This window comes from Oreochromis aureus, linkage group 22 (assembly GCF_013358895.1).
Source record: "Oreochromis aureus strain Israel breed Guangdong linkage group 22, ZZ_aureus, whole genome shotgun sequence".
NCBI classification, from domain to species: Eukaryota; Metazoa; Chordata; class Actinopteri; order Cichliformes; family Cichlidae; genus Oreochromis; species Oreochromis aureus.
The window spans coordinates 29,975,949-30,002,762 of NC_052962.1; the positions used below are offsets into that span (position 1 = coordinate 29,975,949).

Genomic DNA, 26,814 nt, shown 5'->3' on the forward strand with positions numbered 1-26,814 from the left:
TACTTGAAAAAACTGCATCACTCCGCTCTGGTGTTTAATAGACTGAATTTCAGACACATACACACTGTCCTTTTACTGCTGCTTTCTCACAAATACTTCTGTGAGGCTTTGAGCAAAATGCATCAAACCAACACTTCAGATCTTTAGCTCCGCCTTTTTCTCCCATGCCCACACAGTCCTCTCCATCAGGATGTTCACCATCTGTCCCTGTCCAGTTGTCTGGCTCATCTCTGCTCCAAAACTGCAGCCTAAGTGAAAAACAGAAAGAGGTGTTTCAGTAAAAACAGGTAACTTTAATTCTGGAATATTTTCACAACAATCAAACCTTTCATTCAGTGGTGATCCATCCGCCCACACCCATCTGCCCTCTACTGCTGAGTCTGTCAGTCCGATCCAGAACTTGTCCTCAGCTTCATTCATTACATCTTTCAGTCTTCTCTCCAGGAAAGTCTGATCAGTAAAAGATGATGAAAATTACCTCGTTAGACTTTTCTGTGCTGAGAAGGTGAAATATAAAGATGTGATAAAACATGTGAGAACATGAACCTGCAGCAGTGTTTCATACCTGCTCCTCTCTGCTGTCTATCTTAACCAGGTCTCCTCCTTTAGCTCTACATTCATCTCTGCTCTGTTTCCAGGATGATTTATTGATGGAGAAGTAATAGCACTTTCCTCCATGTTGCTCCCAGCCTTCTTCACATTTATAACAAGGATCATCTTTGAAGAGATTACAGCAACGACTTCAGTCAGGTGGAAGAAATCACTGTTCATGTTTGTGTGAACTTAGCTTGAAGTTTGTGTCTCAAAGACAAAATCTATAACTTACTTATTACTTTAGGTACCGGATAGGTCGGCTGCACCGTGCTGCATGGTTTTATCTTAGAGAGAGTCTCTGTTAGAATAAAGAATAAAACAGTCATCAGTCATTCATCATGTGTTTTTTCTAAAGTTTGAAAAAAAAACCCCACAAAAATTATTCATATGGAATAAAAAAAAACGACGCTGTGTTTCATGAGTTGTGAGATTACCTTCACACTTCATTTTTTGATGTTCCAGGTTTTCGAGCTCTTCGTTAGTTCTAATTTTGTCAAATGCTTAATAAAAAAGAACAAAACAAAAAAAGTCAGTCAGTGAGGTTTGTTTACACTGAAAGTATTTTTGTAGCTTTGTGTTTTCAACGTTTCTCTAGTTCTCATGTTTTCAACTGCTGATTTTAAAATGAGAGAAACAAAGATTTTGGAAATTAAGACAAAATTTTCAAAAAACCAGAAAAGCTCTAAGAAGTATGGACACATCTGTAATTTGCTGCAACACGATTTAAACAGAGCTAATGTGTGCAATACGCAGTGTTTTACAACTTCACTCTAAATGCTTTGCTTTTCATTTGATTTGCAGAAAATCAGATCTTTTTTTTAAGATGAGAAAGAAAAAGGAAACCACACAAACTCACAGAGACGATAAATAACGATGAGAGCAGCTGCCAGGAAGATACTGAAAACCACCAGGGCCACTGTCTCTTCGGTGACCTTTGACCCTCTGTTTGATTTTGCGTGCTGAGAGTCAGGAGCTTCACCTGATGAACATTTAGAGGAGACACAATGTGAGAGTTCAGAAAAATGTGTATTTATCAGTTACAGCAGTTTTAAACAGTTTCTCATGTTACAATATTTTAGTACTATTACAGCACACTGAACTGTAGCTGAGTGTCAATACAAGAATATTAAAGATGATTAAGATGCACTCCCTTCATTAATTACTTTTGAATCTTCACATTTCTGACTTATGAAAAGATTAAAATAATTCATATGATTAAACAATGAATCTGGGCTCAATGTATTTTTAAGTTGTATACATATAATGTTGTTCTATTCCAGCACAAACATCTTAACTTTAATTAAAAGTCTGATGATGATCACTCAGATCTGACAGAAGCTCCGTCACCTTCCTGTTGTTTTACCACCACATTAATGTGGTCCTGCCTTACGTCGTGTTCCACACACGACAAGATGGCGCCGGTGTGTATGACTGGCCGTCTTCGATCCTGCTTTCAACCCCTCCTTTTTGATCTCTGTTTAATTTTCCTTATCCAAGTGGCAATGCACTAATTAACTACGATCGGCAAACACTTTTGAATCTTCGATCTTTTCACCACTATGGACCAGATCCATGCTGCAAAATAGGAGACGCCACTTTGCCCCGGATGGATTTTTCCACCAGCACACGCGTCTTGCCTCTACCCTTCTCGTACAAGAAACGCTTCAGGAAGCGGGGTAAACGGAGTGTACGTTTTAAGGCTTACCTTAAAGCACGGGCTGTGGCTAATCTACATGCTACCATGGATATCCTGCAACATCCTCCCACTTCCCGGGACCATTTCTTTGTTAGATCGGTCACCCATCGACTGATCCGCCCTGTTGGACAACAGGTTAACTCTGCCCTCCCTGTGGCCTGTCTGTCTATCCCGACCTGGATAAGGAATTCTCGAGGTGGTGTACACTGCAACAACCTGAGCCGCGCTCCAAGTAAAAACACGGTGCCCTTGTCCCGGATGACACTACTAAATGTGAGGTCACTGGTGAATAAGACTTTCGTTCTGAATGATTTTTCCCTCACCTCTGGGCTGGATGCATTGTTTATGACGGCGCCCTGGATTTGCCCTGGTGAGTCGCTCTCCTTCTCTGAGCTACTCCCTCCTGACTGTGTCTCTTTTAGTTCACCCAGACCCACTGGTAAAAGTGGATGTCTAGCCTTGTTATTAAACATAAACTTAAAATCTGCCTCCCCTACCTACCCCAGTTTAGAAGTTCAAGCTTTGGAGCTGGCTGGCTGGCTGGCTGCCCCCCCACTTTACAATATGTTTGGTGGTCTACCGACTTTGCTGATCTTTTAGGATCTCTCCTCTTAAGCTATGACTGTGCTCTTATTATTGGTGATTTTAATATTCACATCTGCTGCAAGGATGATCCGTTGGCCAAGGATTATCTTGCTCTTATTGACTCTTTTAGCCTGTTTCAGTGGGTAAATGAACCTACCCATTATTCTTGATTTGGTTCTTTCTTGTGGCCTGGATGTTTGTATTAAGAACATTGACAATATTGGGATTTCTGACCATTTTCCAGTTTTGTTTGAAGTTGATCTATGCAAATTAAAGCTGCACTATGACGACCCCCGACGCCTGGTGCGTATAATCAACCCCGATACCGTGTCTAACTTCTCTGCAGCCTTTGCTGACTCTGCAGAATCTGTAATTGACTGTTCTATATCTCTTACCACTGATAATTATGTTAATTCTCTGTTATCTACATGCTCTCATATCCTTGAGGCTGTTGCCCCTGTTAAGGTGAAACATCCCAGAACTTACTCTCAAATTTGGTTAAATGACACTACACATGCCTTACGTTGTGCTTGCCGCCAAGCCGAGCTGAGAGGAGGTGGAAGAAAGATAGGTTCCAAGTTTTTCTTGACATACTACATATGAGCTGCCCGGAATTTAAAAATGCCACTAAAATGGCAGCTTTTCTATCGGACATTATTGCCCCCAATGCTCACAACCCCCGAATGTTATTTAAAATCTTTAATTCAGTGGTAAATTCTTGTCCCAAAGTGTCGTGGGCGCCCCCCTCCCCCCGCTCTCTGTGAACGATTTTTAATTACTTCATAAATAAAATGTTATCTTTAAAAGCCTTACGCCTCTTAGTGAGGAGCCCTGCCCCTAACTTAGGATGCCCATCGACTTTTCATCAGTTTGAGCTGGTGTCAAGGATGGTTTTGATGTAATTGGGCCCAGTATCCTATACTTAATGAATTTATCACTGTTCTCCGGCTGCATCCCGACAGTCTTAAATATGCGGTAGTACAGCCTGTTCTAAAAAAAAAAGTAATCTTGATCATAACGACCTTGCAAATTACAGGCCAATTTCCAAACTTCCATTCTTGTCTAAAGCTTTGGAGAAAATAGTCCTCTCACAGATGCAGGCCTGCTTGGATGCAAATAATATCAGCGACAAATTCCAGTCTGGCTTTAAACCACATCATAGCACTGAAACAGCACTGCTGAGAGTCCTAAATGACCTTCTCTTATTTGCTGACTCAGGGTGCTCTACGGTCTTAGTTTATTGGACTTGACTTCTGCCTTTGATATGGTGGACCATAATATCCTCCTATTGAGGCTTGAACATACAGTAGGCATAAGGGTCTACCTTAAAATATAAAGCGCCTTGAGGCGACTGTTGTTGTGATTTGGCGCTATATAAATAAAATTGAATTGAATTGAATAAAGGGTAATGCCCTTAACTGGTTTAGATCGTATCTATGGGATAGTTCTTACTCCATCACCATGGGTGGCTGTTCTTCCTCTCTTGCTTCCCTCTAATGTGGTGTGCCCCTGTGATCTGTGTTGGGCTCTATGTTGTTTTCATTGTATATGCTGCCCCTAGGCTCTATCTTTGAGAAGTATAATATCTCCTATCGCATTTATGCTGACGATATTCAAATTTACTTTCGACTGAGTAATGACACCTCTTCATCATTACACTCTCTGCTACAGTGCTTGAGAGAGGTCAAAGATTGGCTCTCCGATAACTCTCTTATATTGAACGAGAAGAAAACAGAAATTGTGCTGTTCAACAACCATATTTCATGGGGCCAATTTGCTGATACTCTTGGACCCCTTGCCGCCTCTCTTTCTGGCACTGTTAGCAACTTAGGTGTCCTCTTTGACAGCTCCTTTAAGTTTGACAAACAAGTATCCTCTGTAGTTAAATCTAGTTTCTACCAACTACGTCAAATCTCCAAGGCCAAGCGCTACATACTGCACAAGGACCTTGAGAAACTTATCTATGCTTTTGTGACCTCTAGATTAGACTACTGTAATTCCCTTTACTTTGGTCTCCACTCCACCCTCCATGCTTGTCCAGAATGCTGCGGCATGCCTTCTGACAGGAACCGCAAGGTTTGCCTCTATTACCCCAGTCCTTGCTCACCTGCACTGGCTCCCTGTCAAATATCGAATTGAGTTTAAAATTCTGTTGCTTACCTTTAAAATCATAAACAATACTGCGCCGCAATACCTCATTGAACTCCTTAGTCCGTATACCCCTAGGAGAGCCCTAAGATCATCAGGACAATTACTCTCCCGGCTAAAGACCGGCGGTGACCCTGGCAGCCCCGAGCCTCTGGAGCAATCTTTCTGCTGCCATTCGCTCCTCTGATACCATCTATTAATTTAAATCTCAGTTAAAAACTTACCAGTTTGACCGAGCGTTTTCAGTTAGTTAGTGCACATCCCCTATATTTTACACTTATGTTATGTATCTTCTTCTAATGTTCCACTGTATAAATACCCCCATCTTATATTTATGAATACCCATTAATTTTATCTTCTAAACTATGCTCTGTTTTATTTCTTATTTTGTCTGTACTTTTTTGGGGGGGGGTTGTACTCTGTTGTAGCCTTTTATCTTATATCTTATGTTTTAACCTTGTTGTGAAGCACTTTGCTGTACCTTCGGTTTTAAATGTGTTATATAAATAAAGTTGTATTGTATTGTGTTGTATTGTAATGTTCTTACCGTCTATCAAGCTCTGCGGACGGCTCATCATGCTGAAACTTCAAGATCCTAACTTCAGAAGTATTACAACAGTCTCTGAATCACAAAACACAACAAAGTGTTGAAATTATGATTCCTGTGTTATTTGTCATAGATTCAATTATTTTATGCATTTAATAGAAAACAGATGTAGCTAAGCATTGATGCTCACTCTAATTGCTTCCTTCCTCACTGTAACTTCTGTTTTACAGCTTAAGAAAACAACAACAACTTCCTGTTGACTAAAGAGGAGAGAGGAGGCTTCATCTGCAGTCTGGCTCCTCCTGTCAGAATAACTGCTTTTATTATAACCGGAGCAAGGTTTCTTTTTTATTGTTGAAATGTCTGTCCCTGTGGTACATTGTGCTGATCTCTTGCATACAAATACAACAACAATTTTTTGAGATGCATCAGATTTGCAGACGGTTAAAAGGAAGATAAAAATAAAAAGTAGTAAAGGAGAACAAAATTAGGAACTGCCCATGAGATGAGGTGATATTTTAGCATGTTGTTAAAATAGTTGTTTCACAAATGTGGCACAACCTAAAGCTGTCTTAACAGTCAAGCCTTTTACACAATGGTGAACCATCCACCCACAAATATCTGCCCTCTACTGCTGAGTCTGTCAGTCTGATCCACAACTTGTCATTTTCATTCATGATGTTTCTCATTCTTCTCTCCAGAAATGTCTGAACAGAAACAGTTGAGGAAATTACCTTAGGAGAGGAGACACCTCTGTGTAGGTTCTCAGTCACCCAGGTCGTGGTAGAAGCAACTGGAGTTTTGTAAGTTTAGGAAATTTTAGAAATTCCAGTCGCTTTCTTCCTGAGGTCCTCGTTGGACTTTTCTGTGCTGAGATGATGAAACATAACGATGTGATGTGATCAAATGCATAAGAACATGAATCCTAATTCTGGTTAATGTTCGGCTATATGTTTAGCTCTACATTAATCTCTGCTTTATTACCAGTTCATTAAAATTCTTGTTACAGAAACTTAACAAAAAAATAGCAAAACATTACTTAAAAAAACCTATTTGATGATGGGCCCCAAAGGGTTTTCTAAGTTTCCTGCTCGAAAATGAAATGCCCACAATTAACTGAGTATTTGTCTGCAATTACAAACTCTGTGTATACAATCTTGGTATCAAAATAAAGCTAACACTAAAATTTCATCAGAGGAGTAAATATTGCAGCAGAAATTATTGTCAAGGTTACTGAGACTGGAACACAGAAAAAGTAAGTAGATTTTATCCTCGCTTAATTTAATTATTTATTTTTTAGCATATAACCCATATTTCATTCCAGAAATTCAGTAAAGATTTATGTTTCTCAAGTGAAACAGTGAACAATTACAGCACTGTCAATACATAAATATCCAGACGTTGTACAAAAAATGTCAAATTTTGGCACACATTGGACACCATGTCAGTTGAATTTTGTAGGTATTAAAGAGCAGAAATTATTTAATTTTATTAATAGGTCTTATAATACTTGTTTTTAATATATATTTTTGAAGAATTAACCACACATTTACAAGGCAAAGGCCCTTTTCTGCCGTGTGCATGGAGCATTTAATTGGCCTCTGGCCCTTTAAACTCTGAGGGGCTGTAACTTTGGTTTCTTTTGGCCAATTAGCATGATTGATACTGTTTTTTAATCGTTCGAGCCAATGGGATCACAGTAAAAATACCATGTTCACATCACTTCAACCAATCAGGAGTTACAAGGCCAAACCCCACATGGGCCCAAATTTACTGCATGTGGCGTCTGTAAGTTACGTGTCTGTAGGTGGGTCTAAAATGGAGTTTGTTGATGGAAATGGCCCTGATGTGGCTAGTTAGATGTGGTAACTGCTGATAATCATGAGGGTACTGGCTACCAGAGAAAATAACGGAGGAAATTGGGATGGTAACCCAATTTCTGTCTTAGCGCATTTGTGCTGCTATGTATTTTTGTGGTCTTCCTATGCGGCTCTTTCAGTGAATGGTGAAACTTGGTGTTTGGAATTGGTGACAGCTCTGGAAGATAACCAGCCTTTCTTTAGCCGGTTACATGAAGTTTGAAGAATTTCTAGTTCGGTTTTGTTTGTTTAGCGGACTTTTGCACATTTACATAACTGCTCATTTAATCATGGCTTGTTTCTGTTGTGTTTGGTGGTGGTAGAAATGGTTTATATGAGATTTTAGCTGAGATTCAGAGGTTTCTGTGGATGCCACACATGTTGGGACTTATATTTCTGACCCCGTGTTATACCCCATTAAACGTGATCTCCTCCCTTTTGCCCCCGGTACCCGGGGCGTGGGGCTTAACAGGTTTTATTAAATACTTAATGTTGTATTTTCTAATAAATTTAAATTAATTGAATTCTCCAACTTATATTAAAATGTTGTTTAAAAACACTAAAGAAATGTGAATACTGTAAAATCAACCATTTCAAGGGTCAATCATGACAAGTTACAGATTTCTATTTATAGCTTTATTAGCTGGAACTTAAATAAACAATGGGACATTTTTTCTGACACCTCTGCTCTGTGGTCGAGGTCTAGAATGACAAATGTGTTTAGCAGATTAGACTGTGATAATTACATCACATTATTGTGATATACACAGTTATATCATATGTAGGTTGTATTACATTTACAGCATTAGATCAACAGCTACAGCTGTAAGTAATACTTTTAAAGGTATGCAAACAATGTGTTTTTTGCACTATTTGAATTATCAAATAATGAATTACTTTAGTAATGTCTAAATCAATATAAGAAAATTAAAGTAATTGTAAAGTAAATAAGTATAATGAACAAAAAAATTGGAAATGAAATTATTAAAACATATTTAGAAAAACGAATTTAAGCCATTTAAAACATATTTAAATTATTTATTTTAATGTGCGTGACCTCATAATCAAGGCTAGACTGGCCATCGGGCATACCAGGCATTTCCCCGGTGGGCCGCTCGTGATTTTTCGTTTTTATGGACCGATGGGGTTTTATTTCTTGTCTTTTTTTTAAAGGTATAAATGAATGGTGGTGGATTGGCCACTTGGTCATGATGGATTCTGGGCTGGACCAATTACAGCCGAGGAGGTTGAACTTTAAAGTTGAGGTAAAAAGGAACATGATCCTAGAAAGTTGCTAATTGAATCATGAAACTGATCAATGATCAGCTGATCGGCTTTTCTCTCTGTGCCAGAAAGAGGAAACCAGCGGATGTCGCGCTAAACAACAGCAGCACGTTTAAGCTTGATCAGCTGTTGTTAGTATTTATTTAATATTAATTTCTAGTATCAGCTGATGTTTGCTGGAGCCACAGCTGTAAAAGCTGTTGGTCATGATATCGGTTTGGATATCTGGTGAGAGGGAAACATGAAGATGAAACCAGGAGATGTCCTTACTGAATCATCAGAGCTGAACAGGTGATGGAGAAACAGGTTTACCTTTTAGGTGACATGAATGAGTTGAAGGGAAGTTATGAACTGTTTCTGAGAGACAAATAACAGTCTGCAATTCTGTTGAAGGAAGATGTTGAATCTATTTAATTACTGGATAAAAAATAATACATTTCTATGCATTTGTTTTATACGTTTAGTAAATTAAAATTGGTTTTGTCAATTAAGCATCTTGAGGCAGAGGGTGTGAGAGTGGTTCCCTTTTTTTTTTTCTTTTTTTGCTGGGAGTTTGCAACCCTATTAGTTAGGTATAAATAATTATAAATTAGGTTGTTTTATATTTTTGCTAAGTACTGTTTAGAATACCAGAATAGGGAGGATGGTGAAGGTTTAAGTTTATTATAAAGGCTTTATGGCTTTTCCTATAGTACCATGGTGGGCCGGTCACTAGTCAAAATGCCCGGGCTGATTTTTTTGTTCCAGTCCAGCTCTGCTCATAGTCATCCATATTACGTTACAGTCTCAACAGGTCTGAATGTCTGGGATACAAACTGATGTGCTGAAATCCAAAATGTTTTTTAAAACTTAATTATATCCACACTATAAGTTTAAATGAAATCTTTATTTTATCATACTTTATGTTGGTTTAGGGCACTGTACATATTTAGTTTTAGTTACCTGGTGACCCAAAAAATGGAGAAGCTTCTTACATGGTTGTAAATCTGTTTTAACAATTCATTTTTTTAAACCTTATCAAATACCGTACTAAAATGTTACTGAAATATCATTATTATTATTATTATTAATGATAATAATAATAATAAATATTATAACATATTATCACTAATCTACAAAAAACGTATGTAAACTCAAAATGTAATGAACCAACTTTTTTCTACATCACAAAAGGTGCCAAGCGCTACACACACAAACAATTTTAAATAAAGAAAAGTAACTAAATTATGATGTTAATTCCTCAGCAAGTAAGGAATACATAGATAGATAGATAGATAGATAGATAGATATACATATATATCTATATATATACACATACATACATACGTGTATTTATATGTATATATATGAGCAGCTGCCTACCGAAACATTAAGCATTAAAGTGTTTGAGTGTTGCTCAAACATTTATAAGCTATATAAGACAGGCTATATAGCTCAGCTATACAGTTGGGGATGTTTTTTGTGCTACTTCTTATCTCATTCAGTGTTCATTGATACTAAAATATCAAAAATCAAATTTATTACTATAGCACATTTAAAAGCAATAGATTTGATCAAAGTGCTTCACAATTAGTTAAGAACATGAGAAAATAATAGAAAAACAAATACAGATAAATGAGATGAGGCAATGACAACATGTAACATAAAAACAAAACAAACATAAAACAAGCCTGATGGTACTCAAAGTGAACTTGAATTAAAAATCAGCTGCGAAGGCCTGATCTCCTCTATGCTTCACTCGAGACCTCAGTTGTACTAAGAGCATCTGGCTAGACGATCTCAGTGCTCTTTTGGAGTTATACATGTTGAGGAGTTGTCTTAAATAACTGAGTGCCATACCATTCAAAACTTTAAAAGTAAGTAAAAGAATCTTAAAATCTTATCAAATCTCAAAAATTTGCTAAAACTGGAGTGATTTGTTCATATAATCTAGCACCTGTTAAAAGATGTGCAGAATTGCAGTAAATCAGTCTAGAGCGGATAAAGCCATGACTAAGGTTTTCTAGGTCTTTATGAGGAAGATAAGACTTTGCTTTATTAAAAAGCAAAGAGCAAAGTAAATGTTTTAGCTTCCTTTAAATAGCATATATACTTATTTTTTTTTTACATGCGTCACAGACGACTAACTCAGCTATAAGTCGGTAAAATGTAACTGAGAACTTCCCAAGAAAGCTCAAAATAGACACTGCACTTCCTCGTCAGCAATACACCTGTGGAGTATAAAGTAGATACACAAAGAAAATGCACAGACACACACATACACACAAAGAGATGAAAGTCCTTCAGAGCCACTTTTGGAGATTACAGTCTCCATTTACCTTTCTGTCTCCTCTTGCAAAGTTCACGCCAGAGCAAAGTACTGCAGACATTCAGATATTTTACAGCTTTATCAGCATCACTGACAACAGACAACACTGAAAAAATTAGGAGGGCTTATAAACCGCCACGCTTCTTCAGAATCTCACTTTTTTTTAAACCAGTGGTTATTCACTTCCCTTTCTGCTCCGAGAAAAGAATCATTAGTCTTTCACACCATCACCACATCACTTCCTGATATATACCTTATTAATGTTGAACTGCTCGTGGGAAACATGCATTTAGACAGAACCAAGTAAAGAACAAAAAAAAAAAAAAGAAACCCATGCCACTAATCAACCAAAAGGGACTGTTTTATTCTGGGGGGGGTTTTTTTCTTTGGTTGGGGGGGGTTTTGAGGTCATATATATATATATAAAAATATATATTCCAATGTCAGAAATACCATTATGGAGCGTGGCACACGCAGCGCTGTGCTCTGAAACTCATTCATGTTTATTGTTTGCACTGCACATAAATGGTTTTCCGCTGGGCGGAGCAAAGCGCAGTGCAAGCGCAGCAGCATGGAGTACTTGCGCGCGCTTTTGTGGGTTTTATTATAACATATATGCTTGTATACACTAGATACTCACATAAATTCTATGTAAATGTAACAATTAGGATCAGTAAGTAACCTTTGATTGTTTTATGGCCAACGGTGACTAGTCCAACATGGGGTTAATTTAGCCTGGCAATTAATGATATTGAGAAGCTTGTGTGAACCACGACGCGGAAGAGTGTGTGGCTCTAAATGACGGCAGCTGTGTGTGAGTAAAAGGGTTATCTGCCTTGACCTGCGCCTGGATTATTATGCAGAACAGGGGGAACATTGTCTGTAGTGTAGTTTTTTGTGGTTATTTATTTTGAGGATATGAAAAGTGATGTACATTGTGGCATGAGCCGGCCCTCATGAGGTGGTTACTGCTATCGACCTCACAACACATCGAGGTTAACTAGTTAACCAGTAAAATAATGTGTGGTCTGGTAGACAGGCTGCTCGGGCCTACGAGGTACGCCATGACAAATTTTTAACAAGTAACGCGGGACCTTGGGACTCACAGTAGGAATCTGAGGGTCCCTAGTGCCACCGGCCTGCACAGGTAGATGAAGTGCACGTGTTGGTGATTGACAAGCGACCTCTTTGACCAAATTGTATATATGTAAAAAGCTGTTACTAACCCTTGAGTATAATCACGCCGCTGTAAATATTGCTGATTAGTAGTCTGGTCTGTTTGTTGCTGTAAAATACTGCTTAATATAAATCTATGAATATAACCAATGCATTGCTGTAAATATTGCTTAAAATAACTGCAGGAAATAAGAGATAGGGGAATACACATAAGGGGTGGTCTTTGATAAATAAATAGGACAAGGGAAGTTAGTAGGTAGATAAATAGAAAGTTGTAGAGGGACTGTTCTGACAGATGAGACTGAGAAAAAACTGAGCTTACTGTACAGCAGAACACTGTGTCTGCAGCCAGGCAGGTCATAATCATCCCTAAGGTATGTGGAAGAGTCAGAGGAGCCTCAGAGCAGTGAAAAGAGATAAGGCTGCAAAAATGAATAATGGTTGATTATAAAAGCGGAAGAAGAGACACTGCTGCTGACAACATAATGTTGCTGCTGTTTTAAATCGAAGGATCTGCAGAAATAATATTTGTTAAGAAACAAAACAAAGTAAAGTGAAAAAGTTGTAGGCAAAATTGACTAAAAGAAAAGAATAATACCAAAATAGGGATCACAGGCACCTTATTGGATTATCAGCCTAATAAAAGTATAACCAAAAGTTGAATAAGTTGGAAATAGAGCTGATTGAATTGACTGTATATGAGTGCAAAAAAATGAAGTGGAGTTGCAAGAGTATGGAAAAGGGATAAAATAATATAAACAAAAGCCTAAATTAAACTAGAGCTTAGCTATAAGATATCCAAACTGATAACAGCAAGAATAACAATTATAAATAATTACTTTAAATAAAACATCGCAGGGATCAAAACCAGGCCTAGAATGAATAGAGTGAAATAAAGTAAATAACTCACACAAACAAATAATAAATGAAATAGGGAGGTTTGTGTGGAGTTTGGCAAATATAGAAGGTAGTGGTGATGATGTAAGAACATCTGAACATCTTAGTTTGGAAGGAAAGATAGAAACCAAATAAATAAGAACATCTCTGCGTCAGAAAGAATATGCAAGAATCAAAACGGCATCCATGATAGATTTTAATTGGTAAATGGCCTGTATTTGTATAGCACTTTACTTGGTCTCTAAGGACCCCCAAAGCGCTTTACCAAGGGCGTCGATTTGGCATGGACGGAGGGGACGTGTCCCCACCAATATCTAGCGATTATTGAATTGTCCCCACCAATAATTTGATCTCTGCGAGTAAAGAAATACAAACCCGATAGAAAGAAAAAAAAAAGATCTGTCAGCGTCTCATTCACCCAGCGGTGCAGAAAGAGTTAAATTACGTTCTCTAGTGGAGTCCGACCTCATGTGACAAATATGGCCAATGTGATTGGCTGAGCCTTTCAGGGAGCTCTGTTTAGTTTTAGCAGCGGCAAACCTGCCCTGCGAGGAGGAGAGGACGGTTGCAAAAAGGAAGAACCTGGATATAAGAAAGTATTTTTCAAAGAAACCTGTAAGTCACTTAAAGTCAAGTTCACTCATAAAATGTGTCTGTCATAATAACGTTACAGGCAATACCAGGCCATACATGCCAACCCTCCCGATTTTTCCGGGAGAATCCCGAATTTCAGTGCCCCTCCCGAAAATCTCCCGGAGTCACCATTCTCCCCAATTTCTCCCGATTTTCCACAACAAAATTGAAAAACCATATCCTAGATTGGCCCAGCCAATTCCAGTTTCCAACAATAGCTGCTACTGCAGCTACTTAGTATTAATATCACTCTTATTACTCTTTCTGGGTCGCGAAATAAACTTTTAACATGTTTTCAGGCGAGAATGTAGCTGTGTAAACTTCAAATAACTTAAACATGTTATTGTTTGGCCTTTTTCAGTGTTTTATTTGTTCGTGAGTAAATCTTTTTGGCTGAGATTAAAGTTATTAGATTAGATTAGATTAAATAAAACTTTATTAATCTCTCAGGAGGGTTCCTCCGGGGTTTTCACACAGCTGAATAAATGTCAAACAGAAAACTGATTAAACAGAAGTGTGAGATGGTCTAGAATCTACGCAAGCGTCCGGTTATATTTTATTTTATTTAGACAGCAAGGAGCAGACGGCAGAGGTGACGTAATTATGAAGGCTAGACCCTCCAATTTCACGGTCGCTCATTTCCGGTCTACCCGGCTTTGGAGGACCCGGCCCACTTAGACCATGAAGGCCGGGTCCTCAGGTGGACGCAGCCTCTGAATTTGGACACCCCCGGAACAGGCCGGTGACATTTAACTTATTTTTTTCCGATAAGTAAACACTGTAAAAACCCTTTGAATGTCTCCCTAATTCTGAGGTCTCAAGGTTGGCAAGTATGTGCTAGGCTTTGGCCCACATCAGTCTAAAACTGTATGTAACCATGAAAAAAGTGTTGCCATGTCCACCAGGACAGTATAGTATAGACAGTATAGTATAGACTCCTTCACATAGTGGACATTAAGTTGTTGTGTGGGGCACCAGTAGTCCATGTGTGTTGCTGTAACAGTAGTTCATGTTTAGAATAAAAAGTCCCAGCTCACTGACTTGATCAGGGCAATAGTGCCTAAAATGTTGCATAATTTTGCTGAGAGATCTTTTACTTTGTGGTCATCTTAGATGAGTAGTTTTATGGACAAAAACCATCAGGTCATTCAGTGTTCCCTTAGTGCTAATGTGTCAGAGATGTTGGTGTACTATAACTGAAGTAATGTTGTTAAGTCCTTAAAGTCATATTCTTATTGTCATGACTGTATTTGAAGCTTTTTTTTTTGTATGATACCTGAATTATATGGAATATGGCTGAAGTAAACTAAAGTCTAAAATCAGCCATTTGTTTAATAGTAATTTAACATTATATAATTCACATATAAAACTATGAATTTTAAATGGTTTAAAAGCATGCAGAATAGCATATGTAGGCAAGTATATTTCTCCATTTTTTTTAATCAAGAAGCAAAGACAAAAAGGAAAAAAAAAGAAACAGCGCAGGGTTCGGTGGTTGAATCATCCGTCCCCACCAATGCCAAAACCAAATCTACGCCCTTGCGCTTTACACATTCATTCATTAACTGCAGGAGTTCTAGAAGAGTTCTACTAATGTCCCAAAACTTGTAAGTGAAATATATATATTGAAGTTTTGTTATAACTCAGAAAAAAGAAATGTGAGCATAGTAAAGAATGGAATTTTGCTGGTTCCAGAAAGTACTGCAGACGGGTTATAAATTCATCCAGAAGCATGCAGAGAGTGGAAAAGGCATTTGAGTAATGTATTGTGAAGTGGATAATTGTTAAAAGTAGTTTGCATCATGCTTAGGACAGCTCAATAAATGAAATGACATGTTGGGTGAAGCTTTAATGAGGAAAATATGTAAACCAATCAACACATAGAGACACATGAAAAAGACCTGTTTAAAATCCTGCTGTCGTAGATAAGACATTGAGAAGAGAAGAGAAGAGAAGAGACCTTTGACACATCTTTATTATATCAATGCTTCAACTTACAGTAACTGAAAATGAATGCCAAATCAATATATGAACAACCCTCCCCTCCCACCATCAACCCCACCCAAATACAATAAACACAAAAAAGAAAACAAAAACAGAAGACACTCCATTCGACTTTTTTCAAAAATTCAGAACTAAATTATTATCAGTTATTTTACACAAAACTCCATTAATGCCCCAAATAGAGACAAACTCTAGAATGTTGGACACCATCTTGTAATAAACAAACTCCACTTTCAAACGTGCACCTACTAACCCTTTAAACATAATTTCTAAATTAACAGATCCTGCTCCCTTCATTTTGTTCCTCCTTGTGAGCCATATACTCATCTTAGCCTGACCAATTAAAAATTTAATCAAGCAGACCTTCCTACGCTTCACTGCAGAGTACCTCGGACCCAGGATAAAGAGACCCTCCTCCAAAACACTCCCAAGGCCAGCAAGCCACTACCACAGCAATGAAAAAAGGCCAGCTAGCCTGGGACAGCCAAGCCACAGATGCTGCAGTGTTTCCTCAGTTAGACAGAAAAGACAGTGGTTCCCTGTTCGTGGATCCATATGTGCCACGTGTCTCTTCGTAGCCATGGCCCCATGCACTATTCTCCACTGGAGATCCGCACTGCGTTTCTCTATGGAAGCTTTGTATGGGGACCTCCAGCTGCCCCTTAGAGATGACCCCAGAGCCAACACACCTGACCACCTCGACTCCAGAACACCAGCCAACAATCCCCTGTTCAGCACCTTTATAGCCACCTCATATGTAGCCTTCTTTGAAATCATTGACAGGTCACCCAGAACAGGTGTTCGAAAGGAAAGAAGAGAGCCTCCCTCCTCATCCTGCTCCCCAACTGCGGCAGAAACAGACAACAAAGGAAAGTCAGCTGAACTTGGTTGACCACCTGCAGAGCGAGTCCCCAGCGCAGCCCTTACGAGTCCAGGAAGACCACCCATGACTTCTTCCACCAGCTTTTCCACAAAGTGCAGAGATCTGATTCCAGTCTCCTGAGCCAGCTTGGCAGCCGTTTTCCACTCCCCTGCCGTCCTCAGGCCCGCCAGCTTGGTAAGACCAGCATTTACGAGGAACCTCTGCACACTAGTAGTGCTAAGCATCCTACTTGGCATCAAGGGATTGTAAAAAAAGAGGCTCCTCACCAACATCACCATAAAAATGAGAACAGTCTCTCTGTACTTTAAAAACAGACCTCCAAGCAGTCAAAACAGACTGGTAAAAAACAAAGGTCTGTGAAAGGTCTAGGCCAGTTAGATCTACGAGAAACAGATGCTTGTCATATGCAAGGTCCTTTATTCCGTGAAGCAGCATAGATGCAGTCTTGAACCAGGGTGGTTGTTGTTTTTGATAAAGATACCGCTGTGCCGTCTGAAGACGTAATGCTGTGATGCGGCTGTGAAGGTCAATCAAACCCTGACCCCCCTCTGACACAGGAAGAGACAGCACAGCAGACCTGGTCCAGTGAAACCCTCCCCAGAAGAAATCGACCAGTCTTTTTTGTATCTCCTTGAGAAGAGAGGCTGGAGCTTCAACAACAGTGGCACGGTGCCAGAGTACAGAAGCGGCCAAGTTAACAACCAGAGTCCGTCCCCTATAGGACAACTGTGGCTGGACCTATGTTCATTGAGACAACCGGGCAGTAATTTTTTCAACAACACCCTCCCAGTTCTTCCCCTGAAAAGCATCAGTTCCCAAAAACACTCCCAAACACTTCAGTCCCTTCACAAAATGAAACCTTCACACTTTGACCAGTTAACCTTCACGGAGGATGCTCACTCATATAAGTCCAGTGTCTGTCTGAATGTTTTAATATCACTTTGACTGGTTATAAAAACCGTAACATCATCAGCATAAGCTGACAATTTTACTGTGCTTCCTGCTTCTTCAAAGGTAAAACCTGAGAGTCCCTGTCTAAGATGGTGTAAATGGGGTTCAATGGCCAGCGTATACAACATACCAGAAAGAGGGCACCCCTGCCTAATGCCTCTCTGAGCTGGAACAGGCCGACTTAACCCTCCCCCCACCTTTAACACGCATGCAGTGTTTTAGTACAACAATTTGATCCAAGAAATGAAAATGTTCCCGAACCCAAAACCTTCTAAAGTTTTAAACAAATAGTGGTGATCAACTCTATCAAAAGCTTTTTCTTGATCCAGAGATAAAAACCCCACATCCAAGTTCCTGAGCTTGGCCAGATCAATAATGTCTCAAATTAAAAACAAGTTGTCCATAATAGTTCTTTCAGGGACACAGTATGCTTGATCCACATCAACAATCATGTCGATACAGGTCTTCAACCTGTTAGAAAGACATTTTGCAATAATCATGTAGTCCGTACAAAGCAAAGAGACAGGTCTCCAATTTTTAAGCAAGCCCAGGTCTCCTTTCTTTGGCAGTAAAGTCAAAACTGCCCTTGTGCAACTTGTTGGCAAGATCCCAGTGGTCATACAGTATGTTAAAACCTCATGTATGTCCTCTCCTAGCAGCGACCAGAATTTCTGGTAAAATTCCGCAGGAAGACCATCAACTCCTGATGACCAACCACCGTTGAGTTGTTGAACCGCTGAAGACGTCCCCTCAAAAGAGACAGCAGACTCCAACACAGCCGATTCAGCCTCATCCAGCCGTGGCAGTCCCACCAGCATCTTCGTCACACATTCAGGGTCACATGTGTCAGCAGTAAAGAGGCTGGCATAAAAGTCAGTGGCAAGCTTCCTCATTTCTACTGGGTCAGATGTCACCTTCCCATTTGGAAGCCTTAGGTGCATCATTTGGTGTGACTCTTGAACCCTTTTCTCCAGCTTAAAAAAGAACCTTGTTGGGGTATCCATTTCTTTAATAGAAGAGCACCTTTTGCTCTTTCGTGAAGAAACTTGCCCAAAGCCTTCCTCCTATCGTCCCAGGTACTATTTGTATCATCTGTCCCACTTATAATCTTTGTCTCTAGCATCTTGAGCTCTCGTTCTAAGTCCTCAAAGCAGTCTTTAACAGTAGTCGTTGCATGTGATGTGTATTGTTGACAAAAAAGCTTAATCTGTGTCTTCCCCACCTCCCACCATTGAGCCAAATTGCAAAAGTCAGTTTTCCGTTGTTTCCAGTGGCACCAGAAGTCAGAAAAAGCTTGACAGAACTCTTTGTCATGAATCGGCTGTACGTTAAAGTGCCAGTGCGAACAGATGTTAGAGTGCATCAATAAAGAAACATCTGCAGTCACTAAATGATGATCAGAAAAACCAGCAGGTGAAATCTCTGCTTTAACTAGTCTATTATTATACGTCTGGTTGATGTATAATCTATCAAGCCTAGCTGCCTTCACATTGCTCTCAGAAACTTTTACATATGTGTACCGTCTGGTTGTGGGATGGAGCTTCCGCCACACATCAGTCAGATCATTCTGAAGAATGATTGTAGATAAAAGTGAGCCCGAAGGTGGGTGAGCCTGTCCTGTGTTTCTGTCAACTGAAGGGTGGGTTGTGCAATTCCAGTCCCCTCCCACCACTACTATTGAACCACTATGTAATTTTGATAATCTATCATTAATTTTACGAAATAACCGCACGCGACCTGCAGCTGAGTTATGGGCGTATACATTCATAAAAGCAAACGGTATTCCCTTGATGGTTGCTTGTACTACCTATGCCCTTCCCTGCTCTATCTCACAGACAGAAACATGTGACAGTTGAAGGTGCCTAGAAAATAAAATTGCTTCACCAGTAAACACCAGTACTTGAAGTTTGGATCCCTCTATGCTTACGGATCTATGACAAAAGTATGAGCTCAAACTGACATAGCCTACCTTGTGCACAGAGAAAGAAAAAGCCAGATGTGTTTTTTATTCATACCATCAGTGTGTAGTTGGTGCATTGTGTGCTTATTACAGTTTTTTCTGATGGCTTGAGCACATTTTTTGTAACTATTGGCTATTTTTTGCAAAACTCTACACACAAATAAGAAAACTCTTCACCCAATCAGCAAAACATTGTAGTTTTCTTGTAAAAGCGAATAATCTTTGCTTACAGTTTTTTACAGACGCTAGGACACATTTCTCAATACGTAGGTCACTTTTGCAAAACTCCTCACACAGTGAGCACAACAGAAGTCTATGTGGGCTAAACTGAGGATCAGTTATCATTGTTTTGGCACAAAATGCATTCAATGACTACATCTCTCAAATTTCATGAATTATTTTCTCACTCAGACACAACAACTGCCAAAAATCTTTGCACGTACAGGACATTTTGCATGTACTTACATACTGTTTGCAAAACTGTTAAACTTATGGTCAAAACAATAACATAATGCAAAACTGAATAAGACAGCAAAATTCAACAGCAATATTTTATTGAAACATATTTTAAATCTAAAAATGCAGTTTAACCAGCCACAGCTGATTCTCATTGTAGATGAACATCTACACAGGTGTTACTCCTTCAATTTCATTACAAAAGGAGACAACTGCTGAATAGGTTTGTTTTGTGATGTAAACATGGACCCAGCTAGAAATGGAGAAGTGGCTGAAAGAGGAGGAAGAGTGGCTGGGAGGGGGCGAGGAATACGTATGCGTGGTGGAAGAAGAATAAGAGGAAGATCAAGAGCTGTAGTCTCAGATGAGATCAGAGCTACTGTAATTGATCATGTAGTAAATCATGGTCACTCAATGAGAGAGGCTGGTCAGAGAGTGCAGCCAAATCTGCAACGCTCTACAGTGGCATCTATTGTTAGAGTTTTCCGGCAAACCAACAGGTAACTTGTATTCTGCAAGGGCATTTGCACATTTCAGAAGCAAATAAGCTTTTGTGTAATTGTTGTTGCATTTCTGCTTAGGACTCAACGGTTACCTCACACAGGAGGGAGAGGACGGATGTTCACTGATGTGCAGGAAACTGCCATTGTTGATATGGTCATCAGAAACAATGGGATAAAACTCACTGAAATTAGACACAGAGTCTTGGCAGACAACGTTACTTTCGCAAATATTCACAGTGTAAGCATAACAACAATTTCTAGAGTCCTGAAAAAACATCAGGTCAGGATGAAACAGTTGTACACTGTGCCTTTTGAAAGGAACTCTGAACATGTCAAGCAACTCAGGAACCAGTATGTCCAGGTAAGATCACAATAAAATACAGATCTGTTTTTGAACAAAACCAAACACACACAAAGACAATTTTTACAAATTTACTACTGTAACAGCTTATGTTGCCTTATGGATTTATGTTAGAGAGTCATGGAGATTGAAGGCAGGCGAACACACCACATTTTCATCTTTGTGTATGAGGCAGGTTTCAACTTGGCCAAAGCACGGTGACAAGGGAGGAATGTGATTGGGAAGAGAGCCACAGTGAATGTCCCGGGCCAGAGGGGTGCCAACATCACAATGTGCGCAGCAATATCCACTGATGGACTGCTGTTACACAGACCACTAATTGGGCCATACAACACTGAACGGCTCCTTGCGTTCCTGCATGATCTCTATGGAAGGGTTGTGCTAGGTGAGGAAAGGGATGCGGAGAGAAGGAATCAGCCAACATTTATAATTGTATGGGACAATGTGGCATTTCATCGCTCCCGTGCAGTCACCGAGTGGTTTGCAGCCCATCCCAGAATGGAGACTCTTTTCCTCCCACCTTACTCTCCATTCCTCAACCCCATAGAGGAATTCTTTTCCTCATGGCGGTGGAAGGTTTACGACCATCATCCACATGATCAAATGTCCCTCCTGGATGCAATGAATGCTGGATGCCTGGAGATATCAGCAGAAGATTGCCAGGGATGGATCAGGCATGCCAGAAGATTCTTTCCTAGGTGTATTGCCCTAGATGACATAAGATGTGATGTGGATGAGAACCTGTGGCCAAATGGAGAAGACCGAGCAGATTAGCATTACTATTGTATGTGTATCAGTGGATGGTGTGTATACAAATTCTTGTATTTTGGGATTATTTAGTGCAAAAAAATAAAAATACATAAACAAATATTAACGAATTCTGCATGATGTCTGATTCATTCCAGTAACATATATTGAAATTATAAACGGAGATGTGTCCTTGTTTTACACAAGAAAACACTGTAATGCTACATGTTGTTAGTGTTTTTTAGGTCATTGTTTTGTGGGTGACAAAGTGTGTTTGTCGGCTGTCAACCTTTGCTAGTGTTCTGGAAGAATGAGTTTATTTGAGACCTGAATAAAGTGTTTTGGTAGTTGTAGTGCATTTTGAATGTGAAATGAACTGCTTTGCCAAGCTGAAGGTCAGTTAGGAGAATTGTGTGAAGAGTTTTGCAAAAGTGACCTAAGTATTGAGAAATGTGTCCTAGCGTCTGTAAAAAACTATAAAAGAAAACACCGAAAACAGAATTATATTTAATTTGATAAAATATTATTGATTTTTTGAAGTTGCAGTTGTACCTGTGCTGTGGAAACACTCAAATATTTTTTATAACAAAAAGTTTAGTTAAAAAATAAACTTAAAGGAACTAGAAAACTTGTTAACCAACAGAAGAGACACTTTAAAAAAAATCAATTTAACACGGTGTGTGTGTGTGTGTGTGTGTGTGTGTGTGTGTGTGTGTGTGTGTGTGTGTGTGTGTGTGTGTGTGTGTCAGGGTAGGGTAAATAAATAAATTAGGAACCGAACAGATCATCAAATAATAAACAAGAATTCAGTTCCCCAAAAGTCTTGGTCAATGACTCAGAATCATGAAATTGTGATTCAATAAAAAGAAACTGTTCAGTGTGTTTGTTTTATGTCACTGAGATGATGTCAGAAAAGCTGAAAAGACTCTGACTGCTTTATATGACACAAATGTTATTGTCTTCAACTTCTGCCCTTTTCTAATCTCCATGTCTCGTCTTAATGTTCATCAGGTGAAGCTCCTGACTCTCAACATGCAAAATCAAACAGAGGGTCAAAGGTCACCTCAGAGAGAATTGTCCTGCTGGTTCTCTATCCTCTCTTTACAGCTGCTCTCATTATTCTTTACATCTCTGTGAGTTTGTGGTTTCCTTCAAAGTTGTGATAAACACTAAAGTAAATGACAAACAGAACATTAACAATAAGGGTTTAAACTATTATGATTTGTTTTGATGTTTTATTAAGTCTCTCTTTTCAGTATCTGAATAAAAACAGGAAGCAAACAGGAAAAATAATCATCATGAAATCCAAAAACTTGGAAAGAACAACAAAAGCTATCTGCTGCTGCCCTCAAGTGCCCAAATGACAACATTTTAGGTTTTTACAAACATATATTATTATTTATTATTATGTACAGCTTTGGGTAATGATCTGTTATATGTTACTATTACATGAAAAACAGCCTACTGTTATTAAAGTTTTATCTGCTTACACTACACATATTTGCACCCACTATATCTGGAACACAGAGCAGAGGCAGAAAGTGTCAGAAGTGACTCACTGTTGTTCGTTTATATTTTCACCTGCTGTGTTTCTTGCTGACAGAGCTGTTGTAAAATATTCTTTATCTGTTTTAATCCACAAAGTATTTATTTCTCCATTTTAATGAATCAGCGTTTGAACACGAGAACCAAAGAAACGCTCGAAAACCTCAAAGATCCTAATACAAATTTCACAGGTAAACATAGACGACAGGTACAATGCAAATTTTGGCAGACTTGGATCTTCAGTCTAAATCAGTATGGATTTCTCTGTGTGTGTGTGTGTTAGCCTTAAAAGTACACATCAATTAGCGAGAGTTTCATTAAAATAGGACAGTGAAACATTTTGTGGATTTCACATAACCTCAGGTGATGCCTATTACAGTGTGGGAAAACCAGCAGTGATCCACTTATCAAGCAGAAAAAGGCTCACTGGTCTTATTTACCATCTCTGACCCTCTAGTTTTAACTAAAGAGCATCAAGAGTTTCACCTAATTAACATTTAGAGGAGATACAGATGTAAGAGTTCAGGAAAGTGCAGAACGTGGACACAGTAACATTAACATCCGTTCAATATAAAGCAGCAGAATCAGAAAATTAAACCAACAGATGCCGTTCCTCTAGACTGTAGTGCTGTAGTGGAATTGCCTACATTTCTACATGTGAGGTGAAGGTCATGCCCCTGATGGTGTGACAGGATGTAAACATTGATGGTGTCCCCCTCAGCTGAGCTGTAATATTAGCCAGCTGCGCACTTTTTTTGAATGATGGTTGATGGTTCTCTAAAGAGCAAATATTTCCTGCTAAACTCCACATAGGTCATGATTTATGACAAGAAATGCTGCTACTAATTTAAGTTTGTCAAAATACTTTTTATTTGTTTGCTTGTTTGTTCACGTCTTTGAGCAATACAAGGCAAAGTCCATAAACTGTCAATTTAAGTGTTTCTCTGTTTATTAGTAATTAACACTTCTACCAAGTGTCAGACTAATCAGTTGTATCCAGATAAAATATCAAACACTGAAATGCTCAGTTACTCCTTTTATTCACACTAACATCTATTAATTGCTCTATTTTAACACAACGTTCCTTCCTTTCGTCCTTTCTCCTGCAAAACTGATAATAATTAATTCATAGTTTCTTCTCTAGTTGAGTGAAGTATTCATTCATTCAGGGGAGTCTAAAATGTTTTGGGATATTTCTAAATAACACAAATAGCATTTGAAAACACTTAAATGAATTTTAGAAGTGCTCCCACATTTCATGTTTATATTAATCAGATCAAAAAGGAAAAAAAATGATCAGATGCAAAATGTTGCATTTTTTTAATATATTAATTTTTTTTGTTTGTGACGTTACGGCATCACTCCACTCTGGTGTTTAATAGACTGAGTTTCAGTCACATACATTTTTAATCTGTCCTTTTACTGCTGCTTTCTCACAAATACTTCTGTGAGGCTTTGAGCAAAATGCATCAAACCAACACTTCAGATCATCAGCTCCACCTTTTTCTCCCATCCTCACACAGTCCTCTCCATCAGGATGTTCACCATTGTGCCCTTTCCAATTGTCTGGGTCTATGCCACTCCAAAACTGCAGCCTAAGTGATTAAAAACAAAAAGAAAAAGTTCAATAAAAACCGTAACTTTAATTCTGGAAATGAAAAAAATATATTTTCACAACAATCAAACCTTTGATCCAGTGATGATCCGTCCACCCACACCCATCTGCCCTCTACTGCTGAGTCTGTCAGTCCGATCCAGAACTTGTCCTCAGCTTCAGTCATTACATCTCTCAGTTTTCTCTCCAGGAAACTCTGATCAGGAAAATATGATGAAAATCACCTTGTTAGACTTTTCTGTGCTGAGAAGATGAAACATAAAGATGTGATAAAACATGTGAGAACATGAACCTGCAGCAGTGTTTCATACCTGCTCCTCTCTGCTGTCTATCTTAACCAGGTCTCCTCCTTTAGCTCTACATTCATCTCTGCTCTGTTCCCAGGATGATTTCCTGATGGAGAAGTAATAGCACTTTCCTCCATGTTGCTCCCAGCCTTCTTCACATTTATAACAAGGATCATCTTTGAAGAGATTACAGCAACGACTTCAGTCAGGTGGAAGAAATCACTGTTCATGTTTGTGTAAACTTATCTTGAAGTTTGTGACTCAGAGACAAAATCCATAACTTACTTATTACTTTAGGTCCTGGACAGGTCGGCTGCACCGTGCTGCATGATTTTATCTTAGAGAGAGTCTCTGTTAGAATAAAGAATAAAACAGTCGTCAGTCATTCATCATTTATTTTTATCTAAAGTTTGAATAAAAATCTTCAATAATCATTTACATGGAATAAAAAGACCGACTCAGCTGTGTGTCATGAGTTTGATTTAGACTGAAGGTTAGAAACAATCAGCTGTATATGCTTACCTGTCAGATTACTTTCACACTTCATTTTGTGATGTTCCAGGTTTTCGAGCTCTTTGTTCGTTCTAATTTTGTCAAACGCTGATTAAAAAAGAACAAACAAACCAGTCAGTCAGTGAGGTTTGTTTACACTGAAAGGATTTTTGTAGCTTTGTGTTTTCAACTGCTGATTTAAAAATGAAAGAAACAGATTTTGTAAATTAAGATTTTTCAAAAAACAAGAAAAACTCTGAAAAAGTTGGACGCATCTTTTTTAAGTTAAGAAAGAAAAACAAAATCACACAAACTCACAGAGACGATAAATAACGATGAGAGCAGCTGCCAGCAGGATACAGAGAACCACCAGTGCCACTCTCTCTGCGGTGACCTTTGACCTTCTGTTTGATTTTGCATGCCGAGAGTCAGGAGCTTCACCTGATGAACATTTAGAGGAGACACAATGTGAGAGTTCAGAAAAATGTGTATTTATCAGTTACAACAGTTTTAAACAGTTTCTCATGTTACAATACTTTAGTACTATTACAGCACACTGAACTGTAGCTGAGTGTCAATACAAGAACATTAAAGTTGATTAAGATGCTTTGCACAGGAAACACTTGAGTTAAAACATGTTAACATGTCACACATCCTTTTGGTCAGTTCCTGTTTTTGTTTTTGCTCTTCACAGCTTCATTTTGCAGAACTTTCAAACACTCTTTCTTCATCAATTACTTTTGATTCTTACATTTCTGATTTATTAAAAGATTAAAATGATTCATATGATTAAATAATGAATGTGGGCTCAACATATTTTTAAGTCGTATACATATAATGTTGTTCTATTCCAGCACAAACATCATAACTTTAATTAAAAGTCTGATGATGATCACTCAGATCTGACTGAAGCTCCGTCACCTTCCTGTTGTTTTACCACCACATTAATGTTCTTACCTTCTATGAAGCTCTGCGGACGGCTCATCATGCTGAAACTTCAAGATCCTGACTTCAGACTTAATCCAACAGTCTCTGAATCACAAAACACAACAAAGAGTTGAAATTCTGTTTCCTTTGTTATTTATCATAGATTCAAATTTTTATACATTTAATAGAAAATAGATGTAGCTAAGCATTGATGCTCACTCTAATTGCTTCCTTACTCCTTCTAACTTCTGTTTTACAGCTAAAAAAACAACAACTTCCTGTTGACTAAAGAGAAAGGAGGAGGCATCATCTACAGTCTGGCTCCTCCTGTCAGAATAACAGCTTTTATTATAACT

The 26,814-nt window shown here is 38.7% G+C and overlaps 2 protein-coding genes across 5 annotated transcripts in view; both read right to left on the reverse strand.

Annotated features, from left to right (window-relative positions):
- LOC116312161 (C-type lectin domain family 4 member E-like) overlaps positions 1-26,814 on the reverse strand; it is a 79,645-nt gene that overhangs the window by 34,908 nt on the left and 17,923 nt on the right. The gene's annotated exons all lie outside the window — the stretch shown is intronic.
- LOC116312160 (hepatic lectin-like) lies at positions 27-26,709 on the reverse strand. 4 transcript variants are annotated; one of them, XM_039606158.1, is made up of 9 exons: positions 11,032-11,102; positions 6,305-6,440; positions 5,571-5,645; positions 1,451-1,573; positions 1,029-1,094; positions 827-892; positions 566-717; positions 326-450; positions 27-248 (listed from the first exon to the last, which is right to left on the reverse strand). In XM_039606158.1, the coding sequence occupies exons 3-9, from the start codon at positions 5,599-5,601 to the stop codon at positions 50-52; spliced, it is 762 nt and encodes a 253-aa protein (XP_039462092.1). In that variant the 5' UTR covers positions 5,602-5,645; positions 6,305-6,440; positions 11,032-11,102; the 3' UTR covers positions 27-49. The 4 variants fall into 4 exon arrangements, with proteins under 4 accessions (XP_039462092.1, XP_039462091.1, XP_031585378.2 ...); XM_039606157.1 differs by lacking the exons at positions 27-248; positions 326-450; positions 566-717; ... (4 more) ...; positions 6,305-6,440; positions 11,032-11,102 and adding exons at positions 24,392-24,732; positions 24,824-24,948; positions 25,064-25,215; ... (3 more) ...; positions 26,489-26,563; positions 26,678-26,709; XM_031729518.2 differs by lacking the exons at positions 27-248; positions 326-450; positions 566-717; ... (4 more) ...; positions 6,305-6,440; positions 11,032-11,102 and adding exons at positions 24,392-24,732; positions 24,824-24,948; positions 25,064-25,215; ... (2 more) ...; positions 25,850-25,972; positions 26,489-26,621.